Source organism: Acartia tonsa, chromosome 7 (genome assembly GCF_053477335.1).
Source record: "Acartia tonsa isolate MP-2025a chromosome 7, ASM5347733v1, whole genome shotgun sequence".
Lineage (NCBI taxonomy): Eukaryota > Metazoa > Arthropoda > Copepoda > Calanoida > Acartiidae > Acartia > Acartia tonsa.
In genome coordinates, this window is record NC_137266.1 from 37,960,625 (window position 1) to 37,981,326 (window position 20,702).

The 20,702-nt window shown below is 33.1% G+C and overlaps 1 protein-coding gene and 1 long non-coding RNA gene across 2 annotated transcripts; one reads left to right on the forward strand and one right to left on the reverse strand.

Moving 5' to 3' along the window:
- The first annotated feature begins 901 nt into the window (after positions 1 to 901).
- Positions 902 to 4,386, forward strand: LOC145324529 (uncharacterized). Its single transcript, XR_013881283.1, has 2 exons — positions 902 to 985; positions 4,208 to 4,386. It is a non-coding gene; the product is annotated as an uncharacterized LOC145324529 (long non-coding RNA).
- A 4,038-nt stretch (positions 4,387 to 8,424) lies between these two features.
- LOC145323703 (erlin-2-like) lies at positions 8,425 to 20,448 on the reverse strand. Its single transcript, XM_080166167.1, has 12 exons — positions 20,401 to 20,448; positions 19,805 to 19,873; positions 19,193 to 19,269; positions 18,694 to 18,746; positions 18,218 to 18,297; positions 17,714 to 17,833; positions 17,246 to 17,379; positions 14,562 to 14,705; positions 13,546 to 13,689; positions 11,089 to 11,172; positions 10,675 to 10,784; positions 8,425 to 9,559 (listed from the first exon to the last, which is right to left on the reverse strand). The coding sequence occupies exons 5-12, from the start codon at positions 18,255 to 18,257 to the stop codon at positions 9,358 to 9,360; spliced, it is 978 nt and encodes a 325-aa protein (XP_080022293.1). The 5' UTR covers positions 18,258 to 18,297; positions 18,694 to 18,746; positions 19,193 to 19,269; positions 19,805 to 19,873; positions 20,401 to 20,448; the 3' UTR covers positions 8,425 to 9,357.
- Positions 20,449 to 20,702: the final 254 nt, after the last annotated feature.

Here is a 20,702-nt window from a genome sequence, read left to right on the forward strand (position 1 = left end):
GTAATGTAAAGAAAAAAATATAATTTAAAAAAATCATTTAAATTATTAAATATTTACTTTCTTTTAGATAGTAATGCCGGGTGAGGAAAATAGATTTATTGAGAAATAGATATGCATATAGAAAACTAGCCAATAGGGAGATAATTATATCGAGCCAACTCTAGTAACAATATATAGTAAACTTTAATTTACACTTTGATCCTATTTGTTTAATTATTTGAGAATTAAGAAATTGAAATTTGCGTCAGACTAATACATATTTGTTTTGTATTTTTGAGAGTAAAAAATAAAGCACATTATTTCTAAGCATATAAGAGGCAAAGCCATAAAGAATATAAAAGTTTTATAGAAAAATGGACAGAAAAGAATCTTTAAACCATAAAAGTAAAAATTGTAGAAAAAAATATGTATTAATACCTTAACAAAATTCTGTCTCCTAATTTTATCTTTTAAACATCTAATTGTTTAAGTGACCGTTACTCTTGAAGCTATAATCAATCATGGTTATATGCCCATCCTCTAAAATCTTATACACCAAAAATATTAGACTTATGGGGTATATTCACTTTCGCTGCAATACCTCTTAAAGGGCGTTTTGTCGTATTTTCACAATTGCTTTTTTATTTTCGGTTAGGTGATTGCCCTACTGGGAATAGTCACTAGGCCACGTAGATTTGGAGGCTAGAGCTCCCCTCTTTGCAGGGGCTAGAAACAGGAGAAAAGCTATTCTGAAAATACGAAGAATCGCCCATTAAGAGACGTTGCCACGAAAGGAATTATACCCGATTTATGATTAATATTAATATATATCCGTGTAATAAATTCCATGACGTTAAAAAATTAAAAATTGTGTTGTTATTGACATTTTCTTATCTCATAAAAATATATAAAAGGATTAATTTAAATGTGCATTAAAGTAGTTGATTTGATACAATGAAGCTTATCATTGCTGTAGCAATTATATTCTTTGCATCTGCTTGTTCAGGTATAGTAATGTAGTTATTACAGTTAGTAGGTTGGAATCATTTTTATAAAAGCAGAAATATATTCTACGATTGCGGTTTTATTCTTCTAAAAGGGTAATGTATGATTCCATTTCCCCTCTATTGGTTATGATATCATCATGGCCAATATGATTTTTATAATCTACCATTCCTCTTTCAATAGAGGCAAAACTGTAATGGTATATTCTAGTTATCTTTATAAATTATTTCTATGCATTTTTTAGATTTACGAAATTTAAAAATAGCATGAAAGATTTCTAATATGTTGATGTAGATAAAGTTTACCACCATTACAGATTCGTCTATCTTGTAAATGGAATGGTATATTTCAAAAAGTTATCAGCCGTAATGGTATTATTACCAAAATAAAATGGTAGAGTACTAAACTCATATCGGCCAGAATGAAATGATTATAAAGAGAGGGGGGTATGCATAGAGAAAATAATAAAAGAGAGAAATCAAGGTATTTGGAGGAATAAAATAGGCAGTGGGCCTAGAGGCCTATATTGAGCAATTGCCGCGCTAAATTTTTAGTGTTATTCCACCACTTTTCAAAATGGGAATATTTTAAAATTAAATGTAATTTCCAGACAATTATAGTTGCCGTTTGAAGCATATGTGGTAAGTTGAAGCGTTTCAGCTTACCGTCGCGAGTTCGAATCCAAACAAGCCCCTAGCCTTAAAGATTCTACCAATAAAGAACTAGCAGTAGTTACTACTACAAAGATATATTTTGAACTGATTCATTACAAAAGGTATACAGGTTTATATAGCAAATAGAAGTATAATAATAGATGATGAGGGGTAGCTGGTGATGGGTTCCTTTGAGCTGGGGGCTGTGTCCACAGGCGCAAAGGTAGGAGGGAAGGCTGCCTCCTTGGGGTAGGCAGGTGATGGCAGAGAAAGGGGAAGGTCTGGCTGCGGCAAGGGGGTGTAGACATCTCCCGGCAAGGCAGGTAACTGGGGCTTGGGGTTGTAGAGGGGCCGCGCCCCTCCCACTATTAGAGCTGTCCAATCTGACCGCTGCTTGTGAGGTCTCGGCAAGGCCCCGGAGGGGCAGGGGTGAAATGGTGATAATAGGATTAGTGCTGGGTGATGATTTGATAAGCCACAGCATAGCAACTCTATGAAAGGCTTGTCCGTATACTGCCGTCTTACCACACATACATCTGATTTTTATAGGATGATATAGAAATATTTAGAAATATTACCAATTCTGATAAAACCTGATAAAAGAATATAAAATTATCATTATTAATTTCTCTTAACTTTGCTACTGACTTTAATTATTACACACATTATTAGTTTATAAGATTCATATTGCAGTCTATCTAACTTTTATTACTTAATAAATAAACGTTTTTACAAATTTATATAAGAACCTGATTGTAAATCATAATAATCAGTTTTTCAGTGCCATCTAGCTTTGAATGTAGAACTAGAATATCAAAGAGTTCATCTAATTTTATTTTGTCTGTATTTTTCTTGTTTTGGATTTTCGTCACTAAAGGGCCAAACCCTGAGGGCTAAATAACATCACTTGAAAATGTTAAAAATATTGTAAAAACGAGTATTATTCTAGAAAAAACGTAGATAGCATTACAGATTATTCACTAATTTTTATTACACAGTTTTGAAATATTTTATTTAATATTTATCCTTAGTTTTCAAGTAAGAATTTGAAGTAGACAACTAGTGATCCTGGTGGCTTACAGCTGAACTATTAATTTTTTTATTAGTAAACATTTAAAAGTTTTATCATGTTAATTAGATTTAAATATTACATTTAAGCTAATTTGAAAAAAAATAAATTTTTGATCATAAAAGGTAAATCCTCCAATTTTTAAACTAGGCATAACAAACTTTTCTACCAGACCAAAGCCGTCCCTGGCTGTTTGTTATTTAAGATCCTAAATCAAATTATATTTTAAATATTTTCTTAAATTTTTTTTAAAAACCTAATAAGTTATAGAATAATAAAAATAATAAGAAAAAAAAAATTTTTGTATTTTTTTTTCTATATATAGAATAGGTTATGATTACGATGCAAAAAGCCGTGGGCGGTTTACATAAATAGCAGAAGAATTATTTTAGTAGGGGGGAAGTAGTATTTTACAATGAAAAAGGGGTGAGTATTCATCCTCTTATCCTTTTTCCTTATGGGGGTATGGAATCATACATTACCTTTTTTAGTGGTACAAAACCGTAATCATACTAGATCTGTTTTATTAAATCTAAAAATTTCAGTATATCAAGAAAATTTGGGCTAAAAATCTATAGGATTATTGAAAAGAAAAAGTAATTGTATAATTTGCTTCACTCTTAGCCTATAGTTGCTTGACATTTTTTTATATTTTATTATATCATTTTAAATACTTATTATTTTCTTTGTTTAATGTCCATTTCTATAACTTTTATAATTATTCCCTGTTAATTAATATTGTATTTTTATCGTACCGAAGGATCTCGCTATCCACTGAACCAATTGGATTCTCCTTAACAGGGTAGCTTCCAGCTTATCTAGGGGCGTAGTCGCTAGTTTAAAAAAAAAGACTTGAACATGAAAAAATAAATGTAGGTGAGATTGAATAATGAATTAAGATCAATATTTTGCAGGAGATTAGTCTTTTGTCTCAGTAAGGAGTCACATTCCTCAAAAACACAAACCTTTAAACTAGGGTTGGGCCGGATATCCGGTGTGGCCGGATATCCGGCCGGATATCCGGCCATTTTCAATATCCGGCCGGATACCGGATATTGAAATTATCCGGCCGGATATCCGGCTCTATAATTTTTTATACTTAACACCAAAAATCTCTGCTTTTTAAAATCTTAAATGGCTATAATTTTCTAATTATTGAAGCTAGAAGAACATTTTTTCTGAATAAGTTTAACTTTATGTAAATTTATATAAGATTTCTGAAGAAAAATTTTTTTTTACTACTTTAATATCTGGTTATTTGGCCGGTTATCCGGCCGGATAACCGGATATTTGCCGGATATCCGGCGTTGGCCGGATATCCGGCCGGTTACCGGATATCCGGCATTTGAAATCAGCCGGATATCCGGTATCCGGTATCCGGCCAAAAAAGTATCCGGCCCAACCCTACTTTAAACCATGTCAGGTCCAATTTAATTTATAGGATATCTAGGCAGATGGCGAACAGACAATATTATATCAGAAGATAATATCTATATATTAGGTGCTAGCCTGCCAGAAACAGGAGAGTGTCCAGATGGTTGGGCAACCTGCTCTTCATTATCACCAGCCCCGTGTGCACCAACCTATGACGAGTGTTGCCCTGGTTCCATGTGTAACATGGGTGTTTGTTGTGACGTAGGAAAGAATATACAAATCAATTTTGATTATTGCGGGTTATGAAGTACTTAGCGGCGTACATAAATAATATAAAACAGTGGATGACATAGTGGACCGTGTTTAACCGTCACTATAGGGGAGCTTCGCTCCAATACCACAGAACAACAAGGAAGAGTATTTACAAGAGTGTATTGTATTCAAAGGTTGTAACAGAACTAACTACACAATATCAAATATACAAAATAACAGGGTAAAATGGATAACAGCACAATTAATCAGTTATTGTTAATAGATAAGCATATTTCTAGGCCTTAGGGCCCCTATCCCTACCTCCCCGTCCGTGGGACAGCAGGAGTGAGGGAGGGGGTGCCTTGCCTAATATGGTGGTTCGATTTTGGACATTTTTATCTGAGACCAAAGTGGGACTCTGCAAATGATTTTTATAAGTACATTACACCTCTGGATGATTTAAAATTTATCTTAAGTCTTAAAACCGCGGACGACCAGACATACAATTGTATAGCTATATGTAAATGATAGTCAAAAATTCATTGAATCAGAACTATGGCTTCATAGTGCTCCTAGGAAAGGCCTTGAGGAGTAGAATTAGGAACTTTTGTCCGTTTCAAAATATCTCGTTCCTAACCTTAGAAATGACTAAAAACCACCATTTTAAGGTTTGTTGAGTATTGTCCAATATGTAGAGGTTATTGATATTTTCTCAGGCTAGGAACGAGATGTTTTGAAACGGACAAAAGTTTCTGAAGTTTGAAATCGATAAGACAATTCTAACATGTCTAAATTAATGAAAAAATAATTGTTTTGAACGTACGGATGGACCGACCCTAATTATATAGAAAAGCTTCGCTTTTAAAAAGTAAAGTGCATAGATTGATCTGTATATTCTAAAAATAACAGGTACACGTTGTTGTCAGTCATGCCATAGGGGTGGCTGTGATGGATACTGCGCTGAGGTCTGCCAGTAACTTCCCAGGAATAGGAAGATAAATAAACCTTATCCACATTAGTTTTCTCGGGTATAGCCCCTTTCGCGACAACGCCTCTTAAGGTGCGTTTTGTCGTATTTTCACAGTAGCTTTTGATAGGTTATTTTAGGTTTAGTTAGGTCATGTTGGCTTAGGTGATTGCCCCGCAGGGTAAGAGCCTCCAGCAGGGGCTAGAGAAAATGTACTGTGAAAATACCACAAAACCCCCCTTATGAGGCGTTGTCACGAAAAAAACTCCAACAATTATTGATTTGATAAAGGTGCTCGAATTTATAAACCATTTCCATAGTCCTGTTCATTTTCTGCAAATGTAATTTTAAATATTCTTTATTATGAAAAATTGTATTTTTTTGCATGTCTTTTATATTTACTAAAGTTCAGATTTCTATAATTTGTTATGTTTTTGTTACATTTCTAAAATATTAAAAAATTGCTTTTAAAAAGATACTAGATGGATAGCAGAATCATTATACATCTGAATTAGAACTGATGATCTATTTAGTAGTGAAACAATTGTCTTCTATTAACCCTTACAGATCGGGCCCCAATTCCCACCTTAATAGATCGGGGGGGGGGTCATATTGACCCCCCCCTCTATCTCAGCTTCTGTTACAGATAAAGACGTAAAATTTTTTTCTGGTGGTTCATGTGTATTTTTAGAGAAAATTACTTTTTCTAGTCATAGCGGCCAGGCCGCTCCTTAGCCGCTTTTTAGCGGCCAGCCGCTAAATTTTAAAACAGCTGTAGAGCGGCCAATTTTGCAGCTAGGATGACCAAATTTTAGGACGAACTTTTATTTTTCATAACAAAAAAATTACTTTTTCTGATCACCGCCGAAAAACGGCAAATAACGGAAACCGCCATTTTCGGCGGTTACGGCGGTAAAACGGCGGTAAAACGGCGGTTGGTGGCGCCAATTAATATTTTTATCTGTTTATTGTTGCTCAAGAATTTACCAAAAAAAATTTTAGGTCTCTAGCTGTGATAGAAGCCACGATATTCAGGATATATGTCTGTAGGAAAAGCCGGACAAAAATCGGTCATAAAGTCGGTCAGGGTGCGGTCAAACGGTCATAACACCACTTTTCTCATTAGGTCATTGATAACTTAGTATTCACCAGAAAAAATATAGGTTTCTACCTTATACACAAAAGTATTTAGATTTTTTTTCAATTTTGGTGCTACCCAACCGACTTTGACCGGACACCACGACCGACACAGACAAGATATCCTAATAAAATCAACTCTTGCCGACGCATAATTACTAAACTTAAAAAGTCATGAAGTCACAGCTCTCCATCTTACCTACAAAAAAAATGACATTGAAAAAACTAGAGGGGGGGTCAATATGACCCCCCCCCCGATCTGTAAGGGTTAACAAAATGTTGAAAAAATAACTTGTGTTTATATATATATACTAGTGGCTTCGCCCCTAGCCTTTAGGGGATTCGCCCCATGAGGTAATGGAGAGTCAACCCTCGTATAAGAATTTTTTTAGAGTTATATATTCAATAAAGTTATTCTTTGCCGAATTACTCTTTGGTAAAATTAAACCCAGGTTGTGCACCGTATGCACAAAAATTTCAATTCGTAAAAATTAAAGTATAAATTTAAGTATACACAAAAATTGAAAACTCTTCTCTGTAAATTTTATTTAATACCTATATGTGCGACAACTTTTAAAAGATGTAATGGTGCAGTGGGGTTCCCCCATCCCAATTTCTGGATTTAATTTACAAAACAAAACAAAAAAAATTTAATTTGGAAATGGAGATTTTTTTTTATTTTTGGGGGGGTTGGGGTGTCCCACCTCTCTAGAAAATAGCTAAAAACCACCGGAGGACCAGTAGGTATATTCCCAGAAGAGTAGAGCCCCATTTGTTCAGCATTTACTAAGATTTTACAAAAAATGTGAATAAATTTTTTTTTTGGGGGGGGGTTGGTTTTTTAAGTTTTTGGGGGGTTGGGGGAAAATAGCTTAAAACCATAACAGGACCAGTAGGTATAATCCCTGAAGAGTAGATCCCAATCTGTTTAGCGGTTACTGAGATCTTAAGCTTCAGACGGACAGACATCAAGCTACTTTGTATTATAGATATAATATTATATTATGTAGTATTTTTTTATTTTTAGCTTTAGATCTCGCCAAACACTGAACCAAATAAGCTCACAACTAAAGGGAATCTTTATATAGGTCCTGGGATGGTTTAACACTATATTATTTTAAGATTGAAGTCTTAATATGGTATAAGGCTATTTTCTGTCCTACCTTACATCTTCCAATACAAGTTTTCTAAATTCTAGAGGCGCAGACGCTAGTTTTATTATAAAACAATGTACCAATCAAAATATAACTAATAGTGGAAAAGATGTTTGAAATGATTTAGGATTTTATTGAACAACAATAAGAACATTTCATTAAACACATATAAAAATTTTGAGTTTAAAAATCATACTTTTTACATTTAAAATTTTAAAATGTTTACAAATATTTCAGGCACTATTAGTAAATTAATAAAAATTATTTTTTTTTGTCTATTTCTCAAGGCAGAATGTACTATTTAACAAGGTGAACAAAAACTTAAAATGACTTCTCCTTGAGTTTTGGTGTGCTAATTGGTATAAAATATTGAAACTTTTTTCTAGGAACTTGCAAAGTCGAGTTTAAAGGAATAAGTCAATGGGCAATAAATGAAATCAATATACATCCCAAATGATGATAAATAAAATCATCCCTGACATAGATATTAAACACTTAGTTATCACAATACAATTAGAAATATCACACTCATTTTAAACATAAAAATTGTGAATATTTATTTTTAGCAATTTTAGTCGATTTTAATTGTGTAATATAAATGTGCTTTCATCTTGGTTGCATAAAATTTCAATACAGTGCAGTGGTTTATATTCCCAACCTTTGCCCTATCCCCTCCCTCGTAATGAATGAACAAACTGTCTAATAAATGAAAATATATTTTTTAGATATACACTATCAATATAATGTTGATACTTTAGTCTTGTATTGATATAATAAAAACACTAAAGTTTTCATATATTATTTCTGTTTTTTAGCTCTTTTTCCTTCAATCTAATCCCCCAAAAATTATTTTGAAATCAATTAAAATTGATAAAAATCTAAAGCAAATATATATTCCATTGCCAATGATAAAAAAAATTACGTTTATATACATTATTTTAAACCAGAGCTGAGGTGAATTCTTAAAAATACTTTGGCTCACTTCCTCACTAAAATAGCGCGCCTTGTTGATTTTAGTGAGGCAAAAGATTTTTTAAGAATCCACATCAGTTTATGACCGTGAATCTATTCAAATATCTATTTCAATGTCTACAAGGTCTCAGTGTAAGGTACCATTGTTTACTATTACATTTATTCTTCTGCATTTTATTTTTTTGGGAGGTGTATAGAATTGTTAACTAGCCCCAAATTATAATCTTGTGCTAGTTTCATTTTTTAATTGCATTACAATATATTGTGCGAAAAAAGCTAAGTACTATATTATACAAATAGAAGAATAAGAATATTATCACTTTTATTCGAAACAAATTCTTTAAATATTTAGTATACCTACCCGTTTTTTTAGTTAAAATAAAAATTATAGACATATATCTTAATTTCAGACATAAAAAAAATCACAAAAATATTTTTACAACATAATGCCTCTAGGCTCTAGAATAGGAACAACTATTTAGTATTAGCATATAAATATGTCTTTTATATTCCAATATAGCATAGAAAACCGAATGATATTCGTTGGATTAGAACCGGTTCTTAGGTAAGAAATACTAAAAAATACCATCGTATTACTGACAATTTTCCATGAATATTAAATTAGAAGCCATAAAATTAATTCCAGTTTTGTTTGACCGGACATTCAGCCCCTCAGGGATAACAAAACTGGCCTGAATATCGCGGAAAGCTGTCTATAATACGATGCTATAAATAACTAATAAGATGAATTTCATTAAAGCTCCTTTGTTAATCACGAAACCTTGTACTATCATATTATGTTTCTGTTTTAAAGAGCTTGCTCATGATAGCTCCTAGCTCAGAATTCTGTCCAGAGAAGTAAACCTTGGTGTTCTGGGTCATTGCCTTGGCCATCTCCAGCTGTACGTACTGTTCTGTGTACAGCAGCTGGTTGGCCTCGGCCTCCTTTGTGGCCTTGTACTTGGCTATGTCCGCTATACTCTCCTCTTTCTCTTTCCTAGGATAGGTAGATAGATAGATAGGTATAATGATAGATAGATTGATAGAGACAGGAAATCTCATGGAGGGAGGTTACATTGGACTGTAAATTAGACTAGTACCCAAATTTTTATAATTCACATTGGTCGCCCTAAAAACTTTTTATCCTCTCATAAATCTTAATTGGTTGATTTAAAATAGTTTCCAAACAACTCAACCAATACTTTTGATTTGAAGCAGGGATAGGTTTGGTATTAGATACAGACATATTTAAACGACAGATAAACACACGGTCTGACAACCTAATTGATAGACAGACAATCAAACAGATAGACATACAAATAGACAAACAAACAGGAAGAAACAAGAGACAAACCAATATATAGACAATAGGTACACTTAGAGACAGACATAATTAAAGACAGATAGACACAATTTAAACTAGACAGACAAAAGGACAATGAGAAAAATAAGAGACATAAGACAAACAGACAGACAGTCAAACAGAAATACTAAAAGAACAGACTGACAAAAAAGACAGACAAAGCTACTGATGAACAGACAGACAAACAGAAGGACAAGCCAACATATATTCAGAAAGAAAGACAAACAGAGCGAAATATATAATATATATAGATAGATTGATATATAGATGGATGGATAGATAGATAGATGGATGTATATATAGATAGATGGATGTATATATAGATAGATGGATGGATAGATATATATATATATATAGATGGATGGATATATAGATAGATGGATAGATGGATAGATAGATGGATAAATGGATATAAAGATAGATGGATAGATGGATGGATATATAGATAGATAGACTGATGGATATATAGATAGATGGATAGATGAATAGATAGATAGATAGACTGATGAATATATAGATAGATGGATGGATAGATAGATGGATAGATGGATATATAGATAGATGGATAGATGGATGGATAGATAGATAGATAGACTGATGGATATATAGATAGATGGATAGATGGATGGATAGATAGAAAAATAGGTAGATAGATATGTAGATAGATGGATATATAGATAGATGGATAGATAAATAGATGGATAGACAGATAGATAGACAGCCATATAGTTAGTTAGATAGATAGATACCTGATCTGATTTTCAATTCTAGAAATATTTTGGTTTCCCTCTCTCTCCAAAATGGATTGTTGGATATTGATCTCCAAAACTGCTTTAGTTCGCTCAGCGTCAGCCAGGGCCTAAACATTTCATTTAAAATTTTAAATAATTAAACTTACAATATAAAAGTTGGAATTTGGTATATTGAGGGAAGGAAGGGACATTGGACTGTTAACTATACTGGTAACCAAAGTCTTGGTTTTATCAGATCTTGATTGGTTGCTACTAACTAGCAGTGTACTAACTTTTCCACCAACAATGTTAATATACAGAAAGATTACTTTTATAAATCAGATCTGTATAAATTTATCTTTATTGTCTTATCCCAAAAGATCCCTAAGGATGTTAAACTTTATATTTTATCTAATTTTGGCATGTACATACCTTCAATTTTTCAGTCTCTTTCTTGATAGTTTCTGTCTTTTGTTGTTGGATTTCGGCCAGCTGTTTCGTCCACTGCACTTTCACCTGAAAAAAAGAAGAAATTACTCTCCTAGCATTACACCAACAGATTGACGGACAATGTCTAAACTGGATGCGCATAGATTCTGCCGTTTATTTTCTTGTTTTCTTGATTAGCGGGACAAAGTGTCTCAAAAATCAGACAAGTGACGTCATAAAAATGAGGGAGATGAGAGGAAAAGGGGGAAAGTAAACCCCTAAAGTAGAGATGGATAATCACTCATTTTTATGACATCACATGGTTGATTTTTGAGACACTTTGTACCGCTGTATTCTTGAAAAAGTTTGAATTATTTTTTTTAAATTTTCTTTCAATTGCGTTTAATTTTAAAAACCATTCTACCTACATCTATGAAAAAAAACATGAGAAAAAAATTGTGCTGTTCATAAAAAACGTCATTTTTATTTAACACATTTGCTCTGTTTATTTAGTAAAGTAATTACTAACCTAATTGTATTTATTTTAACAATGACCAAATCAAAACAAGAACAGATATGCCCATAAGAGGCGCAGCTATAACATTTCTGTAATTTACAGTTTACATAAGGAAAATTAATGTTATAATACTAAGGAGACTTAAGTTTTAAAGATTGTAGTTAATCTTATTGAATTTTAAGCAATCTATGCTTTAAATTTTGAGACTCTATTTAGTGCCTAATAAAAAATACGTTATACCGAACCAATGACTAATGACAGGCCAGTATTCATTTGATTGACAAATGGCTGGCAAGTATTCATTTAATTGACCTATGGTAAGCCAGTATGCCGTCATTTTTTACAGGCACATTTAAAAGCTTCCTAATTTTTGTCAAATCCTTCAATAAACAAAAAAGATTAATCAAAAACCAAACTCGTAGAAAGTGACGTATTAACGTTTAAAAAGATAATTCGATCCTTTAATCGTCCAAAACAAAAACTCTATGACATGTATTCTTATCAGTTTAAACGTTTCAGAGATCTAAATGGGCAAAAAACATCAAACTTCTTTAATATTTAAAACTAGCTATAAAGACCTATAAGAAGCAACAATGTAAAAGAGAACCATATCGGTACAGATAGAGAGACAGATACACACACAATCATCCTTTTACTTTATCATAAGGATAGTAAAAGATGGCATGCACTTTGATTTTTAAAAAAACTACAATTTCAGAGTCAAAACAACATTGATTTTCACTTCTAAACATCTGAAAATAATAATCAAACGCTTTGCTAAAATCTAATAGACTATGACATATTTATAGAATAAAGATCTCGCCAGGGATCTTAAGGGATAAGACAAGGGTCGATAAATTGATGGACATCCCCAATAATGATAGACAAAATTACTCCTTCTGTGAATTAAAATTAGTGGTTGAAACTCTTGATATTAACGAAATGATCAACCAATCAAAGTTCAAAGTCCCCAAAGTTCTGAGATCTAGCACTTTTTTGGGACATTCTAAATCTACATTTTCAACCGCTGTAAATTGCAAAAGCTTTATTCATATGATAAATGTATTTTATTGTTTAGTTTAGGTCAAGATGCATCAAAAATAAGAAAGTTATGTTACATCTGGTGCCGAGTATACATGTCAACGGCCAATGCTATCAATTTGGGACAGTGGAAAGTTTTATGTGTGACGTCATAAAAATACGTCAAAAAAGGAAGGATATGAGGATAAGTGGGAAGGAAACCCCTAAAAAAGAGTTGGATAATTGACGTATTTATGACGTCACACATGACACTTTCCTATCAATTTTGATGACCCTACCTTTCAAAATTAGGTTAATTATTTATGAAACCAAACCTAAGCATGTACCAAACAGTTTAAAGAGTCGCCAGCCATGCATTTAACTAACAACATACAACATAACATGCCTTTTGGATACACTTGCTAGTGGGGTTTCCAGTTGAAGCGAGAAAACACCCCTTGACATTCAAATACCCCCCCCCCCCCCCAATACTTATGACAAATTCTTAACTAGTAGTCGGGGTTACATAGGCCTTACATTTTCATAGAAACAAGAAATCCCAAACTCATGGTCTAGCATAAATGATGGAATTTGATTTGACTTATTAAAGTTTTAATACTCCCATTAATTGATCAATATTAATTAATAAATACCGGGAGAGGAATAAATATTTATTTTTCACATGAGCGATTTCCCTCTACAACTGTGTTCGATACCCACTTACATTACCTGCTTATAGTTATTAGCAATGTCCGGGGGGATGTTAGGTTTAGGAATAACCAGATTAAGTACATCAAGACCACCCTTGCCAAGACGGTCAATGCTGTCAATCAGCCCGCTCTTCACGTGGGGCGCAATCTCTAAAAACTTTTCCTAAAACAAATGAAAGCATGACAGAAAGCTGGTGGGGTCAAACCACATACCTGTTTGTAATTATCCGCAATGTCGGCGGGGATGTCGGGCTTGGGTATGACCAGGTTCAAAACTTCGAGACCGCCCTTGCCGAGCCGTTCGATTTGATCGATCAGGCCACTCTGGACGTGAGGTGCGATCTCTAAAAACTTTTCCTAAGAAGAATTAAATTTCAGTAGAAAGATGTGTTTTCTGTGTATGCTGTGTTTCTGTGTAATAACAATGATGAAATGTTTCTAAAATATTGGCGATTTCCCTAAAAGTGTCTAGTTGAGCAATGAACCCCAACATTGTTTTATTAAAGAAAATTAGATGGGAGGTGGGGTAGTTTTTAGTGTTTTTGTGATTCACTTTTCACTTTTGGTCAAGTTAGGGTCTTATTGGGCACAGGGTTACCCCGCAGGATTAGGGCACTAATGGTATAGATACACTGGTTAGGAAACAAGGAACTACACTATTTTTAAATTAATTTTGAAAATAAGGGGGACTGTACTATACTTGATAAGTACTTTGAGGGAAAGCACCGAAGGAAAAGTTAAGGGCATAATATTATTCACCTAAAGAACAACCAGTCAATCGTATTATTCGCTTTCCCTCTTATACAACACTGATAAGAACAATATTTTTAAACACGAAATTATTCAGCAAATTACTTAATCCAATTTTTGTTCGAATATGTGAAAGTGAGATTGATTCATTTGCTCTTGATTCTACTAGATTCTCTTTTTATGTTTTGCCATGATAGATTGAACATTGAGGACGTCCCACTGACATAAAACTGGCATAGCAAGTGATGTAGAATATACATGGATATTATGACAGTGAAAAAATTGTAGTCAATTTAGGTTTGCTATTTCCTCTGGCATTTATTGGTAGAGAGGGGATGTTGTAAAGAGGGGGATGGGAGAGATCGTTATTTTAGCCCGCTGCAGAGTTCACTTTTTTTAGAACAAGAAAATCTGGTGTTAGATTCAAGTAAAAATAAAATCATTGCCATAGCTAAAGATTGATTCTCATCTAACCCTACCTTATAAACATCGTCTATGGTATGATTGGCACAGAATTTACGCAGCTCCTCTCTAACTCTGTCCTCTATGAGAGCTCCTCTGAAATTGTCTCCGTAGGTCCGGATCATTTCTACTAGCTGCTTCTCTTTTACTCGGCTGATCACCTAAATATGTATATAACATAAATGGTTCTCCTGTTCAATGCAGGTCGTAGGAAGGTTTGTAACTATTTTTAAGGATTATGTACCACCACCCTCACAAGATAAATTGCCCCTAGGAAAAATTCAACCGCCAAAAAATATTTATCTTTTTCTTTTTAAAACTAATAAAATATCACCCTCCCCTAAACTGTACTATTTTCTTTTTGAAATTAAAATCAAAATGAAGGGCTCAAATTCAAACCCCAACACCTAATTATTGATATAAAATAAATATTTAATAGAGAGCTACAGAGGCTACTGTGGTAGGGGTGAAGCAGTTCAACCCTACTGAGCGAGTTCGATTCAAAAGAGCCCCTAGCCTTAAGGATTCTATCAATAAAGACTACAAGTAGTTACTGTTTAAAAGATATATTTGAACTGAATACATTTATAATAAGGTTACTAGTTTATATACAAAATAGATGATAAATGGGTTAGGTAGAAAGGGTGTGGGGGAGATGGGGCGGAGCCCCATTCAGGTGAGCAGTAGAGTGGTAGGTTCCCGTAAGGGGGAAGGTAGACATCTCCCGGAAAAGGATAGGTTGCTGGGGCATGAAGGGGAGAGGGGCAACGCCCCTCCCATTATCAGCGGTGTCCAAGTTGACCGCCGCCTCTGATGTGTAGACAATGCCCAGAGAGGGGCTGGATAGAATGGTGATAAGCTGGGATTAGCGCCGGGGTGTGATTTGATAAACACGGAGCATCGCATACTCTAGAAAAGGCTTGTCCGTATGATGCCGCCTACCACACTACAAAAGAATATTGATTTATTAATATTTTGGGCTGTTTAAAGACCAGTTTTTTCTAGAAATTTCCTGTCAAAAATTATTGCGCATAGAAAGTAACCTTCTTTGTGCTGGTATTATATTCTTTTTTATAAAGCTATTCTATAATTCACCTTGTCTGACCGTTTGTCAGTCTGTAAAACAATCGTAGAAATGTGATTATCACTGTTGCTACTTAAGAAAGACTACTTTTTAAAGATACCTATACTGTTGTAAGCATTTGGTATATCTTTTTCTTGGACCGTTGGTCTATCAGTCATGCCATAAAGCTATAAATATTAAAACATATGTTAAAGTTTTCGTGATTTTTTCTAAATATTTTTCTTGATTTATGGCTACTGAAAATCCTTGTTTTTTTTGGTGATTTTCTACTTGTGGATTATGTCATCATTGTTTCTATATCAAAGTAATCTTGGGTTTTGGATGCTCAACAGTCAACAGTCAACAGCTGTTATTCTGGTTGAAGCTTAACTGCTAGACTAATATAATTATACTTCCAGTAAATATTCCCCTTAATTTTGAATTCTTCGACCCCCCCCACAAAAAATCATTCTAGTGGTTTGTTTTAAAAAAATTAAATGTGCTGGTTCTTCCACAACAAACTATTTATAGTTTCTACCATTAGTCAATGAAAATGTATTCTGGACTGCCATTGGTAATTTAGTTTGTGTACTGGCCAAGCGTTGGTCATTTCTATTGTATGACGTCATTTTTATAGGAACTATTAATAGCTATAAAACCCTACTAGTGGAGAAGCCACTAGATATTATTTTAATAAAATAATAATGAATAATTAATTTGATTAAAATTTTAAAAATGTATTTATTTGTTTTACAAGTCAATGATATTGTTTATATTGCCGGCTCTCACTTTACTTTTCTAATATTTGTTTTCTTCATTATAAAGATCAAAAATATTTATAATGTCAAAGAAAACATTTTTCAGAGAGAGTGATATTTTTTCTCGTATTCATTCGAATCCGGTGGATAGGAACCGGTTCTCATCCATACGAAAAGACTATGTCTAGCATTGTATAATATCCAGCTTTCTACGAATATAAAAATGTACAATTATAGGATTAAAACTAATTTTTTTAGCCGGTGCCTTCGGCACCTCGGGGCTAAAAAACTAGTTTTAATCTTATAATTGTACATTCTATATCCGCGGAAAGCTGTTTATAATACGATGCGAGAAATAACCATTCCTTCCGCTAATTATGATTATTGAGATAACATGTGATGTCGCAGGGTATATTAAAAAATTCTAAAGGCATTATTTGACAAAATAAATGTGGATATAACAAAAAAGTTTTTGTTTGTTTTTTTTTTGGGGGGGGGGACATTCTTGCCCCTATTTAATTTTAAAGTTTGATAATTGTATAATATATGTTTTCATTTAATTTTCTTTTAATTTGTAATGTTTAAAAAGTATTTATTTTTTTGATAAGGAAAAATAAAGATAATTTATTAAAAAAAATAGCAGAATTAATAATTTAGTATGAGGTAAATGTATCAAATTATAATTAAAATCTACATTTTATGTAATTCTATATTTAGCATCTAAAGAATTTACATATCTGTGCATAAAACAATTTTAACAATTTTGTCAGCTTTTAATTCAACATTTCAAATTCATATATGTAATTTTCTCAAAAAAAAGTATACCAAAATGTAGCATTCATAATATATTGAATCAAATTTTTTTGTAATTTAACATTACCTGGACATCAATAAAGTTGACTTGAATACCATCCTTAGTGATTGTCATGATAGGATCAATGGTGGTGGTCTGTGGACGGATTAAGATCTCTTTAACGTCCACAACAAAAGGTGCCATGTAATGTATTCCAGGGCCTATAAAAAAAATTGTAAATTCACAACATGACTTCAAATAATGGATGTAGAATATACGTAGACATTATGTCAAGAGAAAAATTGTTGTAAATTTAGGTTGCTAACATGGACATCACTTATTGGTCAGTTCGTTCATCCAGTAGAAGGGAAGGGTATGAGGGATCGTTATTTTAGCCGTCTAAAAGTTTCACTTAATTAGAGTACATGATAATCTAGAGTCCTGGTGTAAGATCCAAGTAATAATGAATCCATTCTGAAAATTGTTGTTTTTTAGTTACAATAACAGAAAAGTTAAGTTTTAAAGTTTTTTCAAATTAATAGCTAAATAATTTACCTGTGGTGGTCTCCATTAGGGCTCCATACTTGTAGTAAATACCAACATTTCCTTCTTCTATCTTGTGCAAAGAGCTCATCACTATACCAGTCACTATGGCAAGAAATACCACTACAACAGCTGAAATAAATTTAATATATTACAAAGAGCTCTTTACTATGGTAAAAAAAACAGCTGAAGTAATTTGTATATACCCGTTACTATGGCTAGAAATACAACCACTACAACAGCTAAAATAATTTTAATATATTGCAAAGAGCTTATTTCTAAACCAGTTTCTTTGTCAAGAAATACCACTACAATAGCTGAATTAATTTGAATATATTGCAAAAACTTATTACTCTACCAAGAAATATAACAACAACAGCTGAATCAATAGGAATATATTATTTAACAAGTTACTATGAAAAAAAAAAAGATAAACAGCTAAAATAATACAAGTAATTTTCTGATTGACACGCTTAATCATAGAGTATCTGTGCTACCACAAATGTTAACAATCACCTGAAGCACATTTAAGCTTGTGGTCTGTGAAGTCCGGCATTTTGTTTGCACTTTCTTGTTCTTGTAAATCTTCAAAGGCACTGAAATTTTACCATATGAAACTTTATACATAAAATCACTAGTGTATATGTAGAATGTTGCTGATGTATTATACATCATATGTTAAGCACTGCAGAAAAAAAGATGTAACTGTCTCCAAATTAGTGTTAATCATAAATTAAATATAAACCTGTAGGTATTCCAATATTCAAAATGATATGTTTTGATATTTTATTTGTTAACATTTTTCACACTACGCTGGTCCTTATTTGCATAACTCAACAATTACTTGCAACAAAATTCAATCGTCTGTAGATTTTAGTTTGTTAATTAAAACATAAAACTGTCTCATTTCCGATGTATCTAAATTGAACTCTTAGTCTAACTGTAAGGAATTTTTCTATTTTATTAAAGTTTCATTATGATAACCTATATACCTATATGATTCTAAAACAGGTGGTGAAACTAAAGCAGAACCTCTTCTTGCAGCCTTTATTATCATAGAATAAAAATCTTTTAAAAAGAAAGTTTCTAATGTTAATTTTTCTACAAGATATTTTCACACGTTCAAATTAGAAAAATATTGTTATACATATTTACTAGCAACTAGCCCCTAGAGGCCTCTAGGTAATCTAGATGGAGACGTCAACCATATACTTAATTTTTAATTTTTAAAGAGCTAAAAGTTTGGGAGTGTAGAAGTACCCTCCCCAAAATATGTATAAACATTCCCTGGACCTATAAGAAGCATCACTGTAAAGGAAACAGACAAACATCTTGTTACTTTTATATAAGAATTGAAACAAGATTCACTAATAAAAGGTAAAACCTAGCCAAATCAAAACAAGGTTCAAAACAAATTGTACACTTTAAGGTCAAGACATTTTTGAGATCTTCCTGTCCTGTGTATTAATTGTATTGCTTTATATTCTATGCCTCGAGTTGAAGTTCTTTTCTTGTAGAAATAGCTGGGGAGGGCAGTCGTGATGTGTAAGCTGAAGGGATAGGGGTACCTAGAAAAAAATAAAAAAAATTAGGGCTGTATCTAGGTACAAGGGATTCAGGTTTCCAAAAATAGACTAAAACCACCGCAGGATTTGTATAAAGCTTAACCTAAAAAGCACAACTACAACAGTAAAAAACTAGTGACTAACTTGGTAATCTTAAGGAACCCGGTATTAGTGTCGGACTGATTATGACATAACAAAAAAATTAGCCAATGAGAGGCTACTATGAATTTTACCATTGGTCAATAATGTCCTCTCATTGGCTAATTTTTTTTGTTACGTCATAATCAGTCCGACACTAATACCGGGTTCAATCTTAAGAAAACTTAAGGGATGGGACAATTGACGAGAAAAACAAAATGTACAAAATTACTCATTATATAAATAATTGGTATAAGGTTTAAACACTGTTGGTTTGTAGTTACAATACAATAAAAATTCAATCTTGCACTACAAAAGCTTTAATTTTACAAAAGTTAAAACGAGTTTTTAATCTTTTATGGGCAATAAAATATATCCTGACTACTTGGATTTGAATTACCTGGAGGCAGGTAGTTTAAAGGATCAGGAACGTCAAAATTAGTTTCTAATACTCCAGTGGCTGTGGATTCTATTTCAGGATCAGAAATAAGGATTATGATATTTAAAGCAACGTTGCTTTCCCTTAAAATGATTATTAAGCACTATACACTATTCCTGTTTTTTTTAATAAATGAGGGGTTGTGATTTTCATTTTTATGCCTTACCCCAGCTTAAAGGAGGCGGTGCCCTAGCCCTACGGGGCTACCAAGTACCGGAAATAACCTAACTTTACCTGAAACAAACAAATTAGGGTTTAGTCACTTTCGTAACAACGCCTCTTAAGGGGCGTTTCTTCGTATTTTCACTGTAGCTTTTCTCCTATTTCTAGCCCCTGCGGGGGGCTCAAACCCTGCAGGGCCAATTACCTAACCCTGCGCCTGCGGGGCAATCACCTAACCCAATATAACCTAACCTAACCTAAAATAACCTATTAAAAGCCCCTTTAGAGGCGTTGCCAAGAAAGGGACTATACCCACAAATGAAAAACTACCCACCCCCCTTCTTTTCAATTAAAATTGTTGTTGTTTAATATTATCACAATTCTTATATTTATTCCTGCTTGTGTTTCACTAATGTTACTTCGCGGGGAAGCTTCTCCTATTAAGAATCAATACTTAAAACCATTGCATTATAAATGTTTTACTTTAAGTTTTTCTACAGTTATCGCTGTTTTTGATGGTAAAAACGGAAGCATTTTTGTAAAATGGTCAGCTTTGCATTTAAGTCTGCTTTGATATCTAATGGTTTCTGAGATAGAAGGGAGGCACAAATAAGCACCCCCCCCCCCCCCTCACCTGGAATGGATATAAATGAATTAATATTATGGAGCAGTGACTATATGTCAGTATGTCCGACAG

Bases quoted from the DNA above. Each gene is read 5' to 3' on its own strand.
- LOC145323703 (XM_080166167.1), bottom strand. From the start codon at position 18,257: ATGCCGGACTTCACAGACCACAAGCTTAAATGTGCTTCAG. The intron at 14,706-17,245 runs GTAATGTTAAAT...ATACATATTTAG, and splicing joins TCAACTTTATTGATGTCCAG to GTGATCAGCCGAGTAAAAGA. The intron at 11,173-13,545 runs GTATGTGGTTTG...TCTTTTTTTCAG, and splicing joins TTGCGGATAATTACAAACAG to GTGAAAGTGCAGTGGACGAA.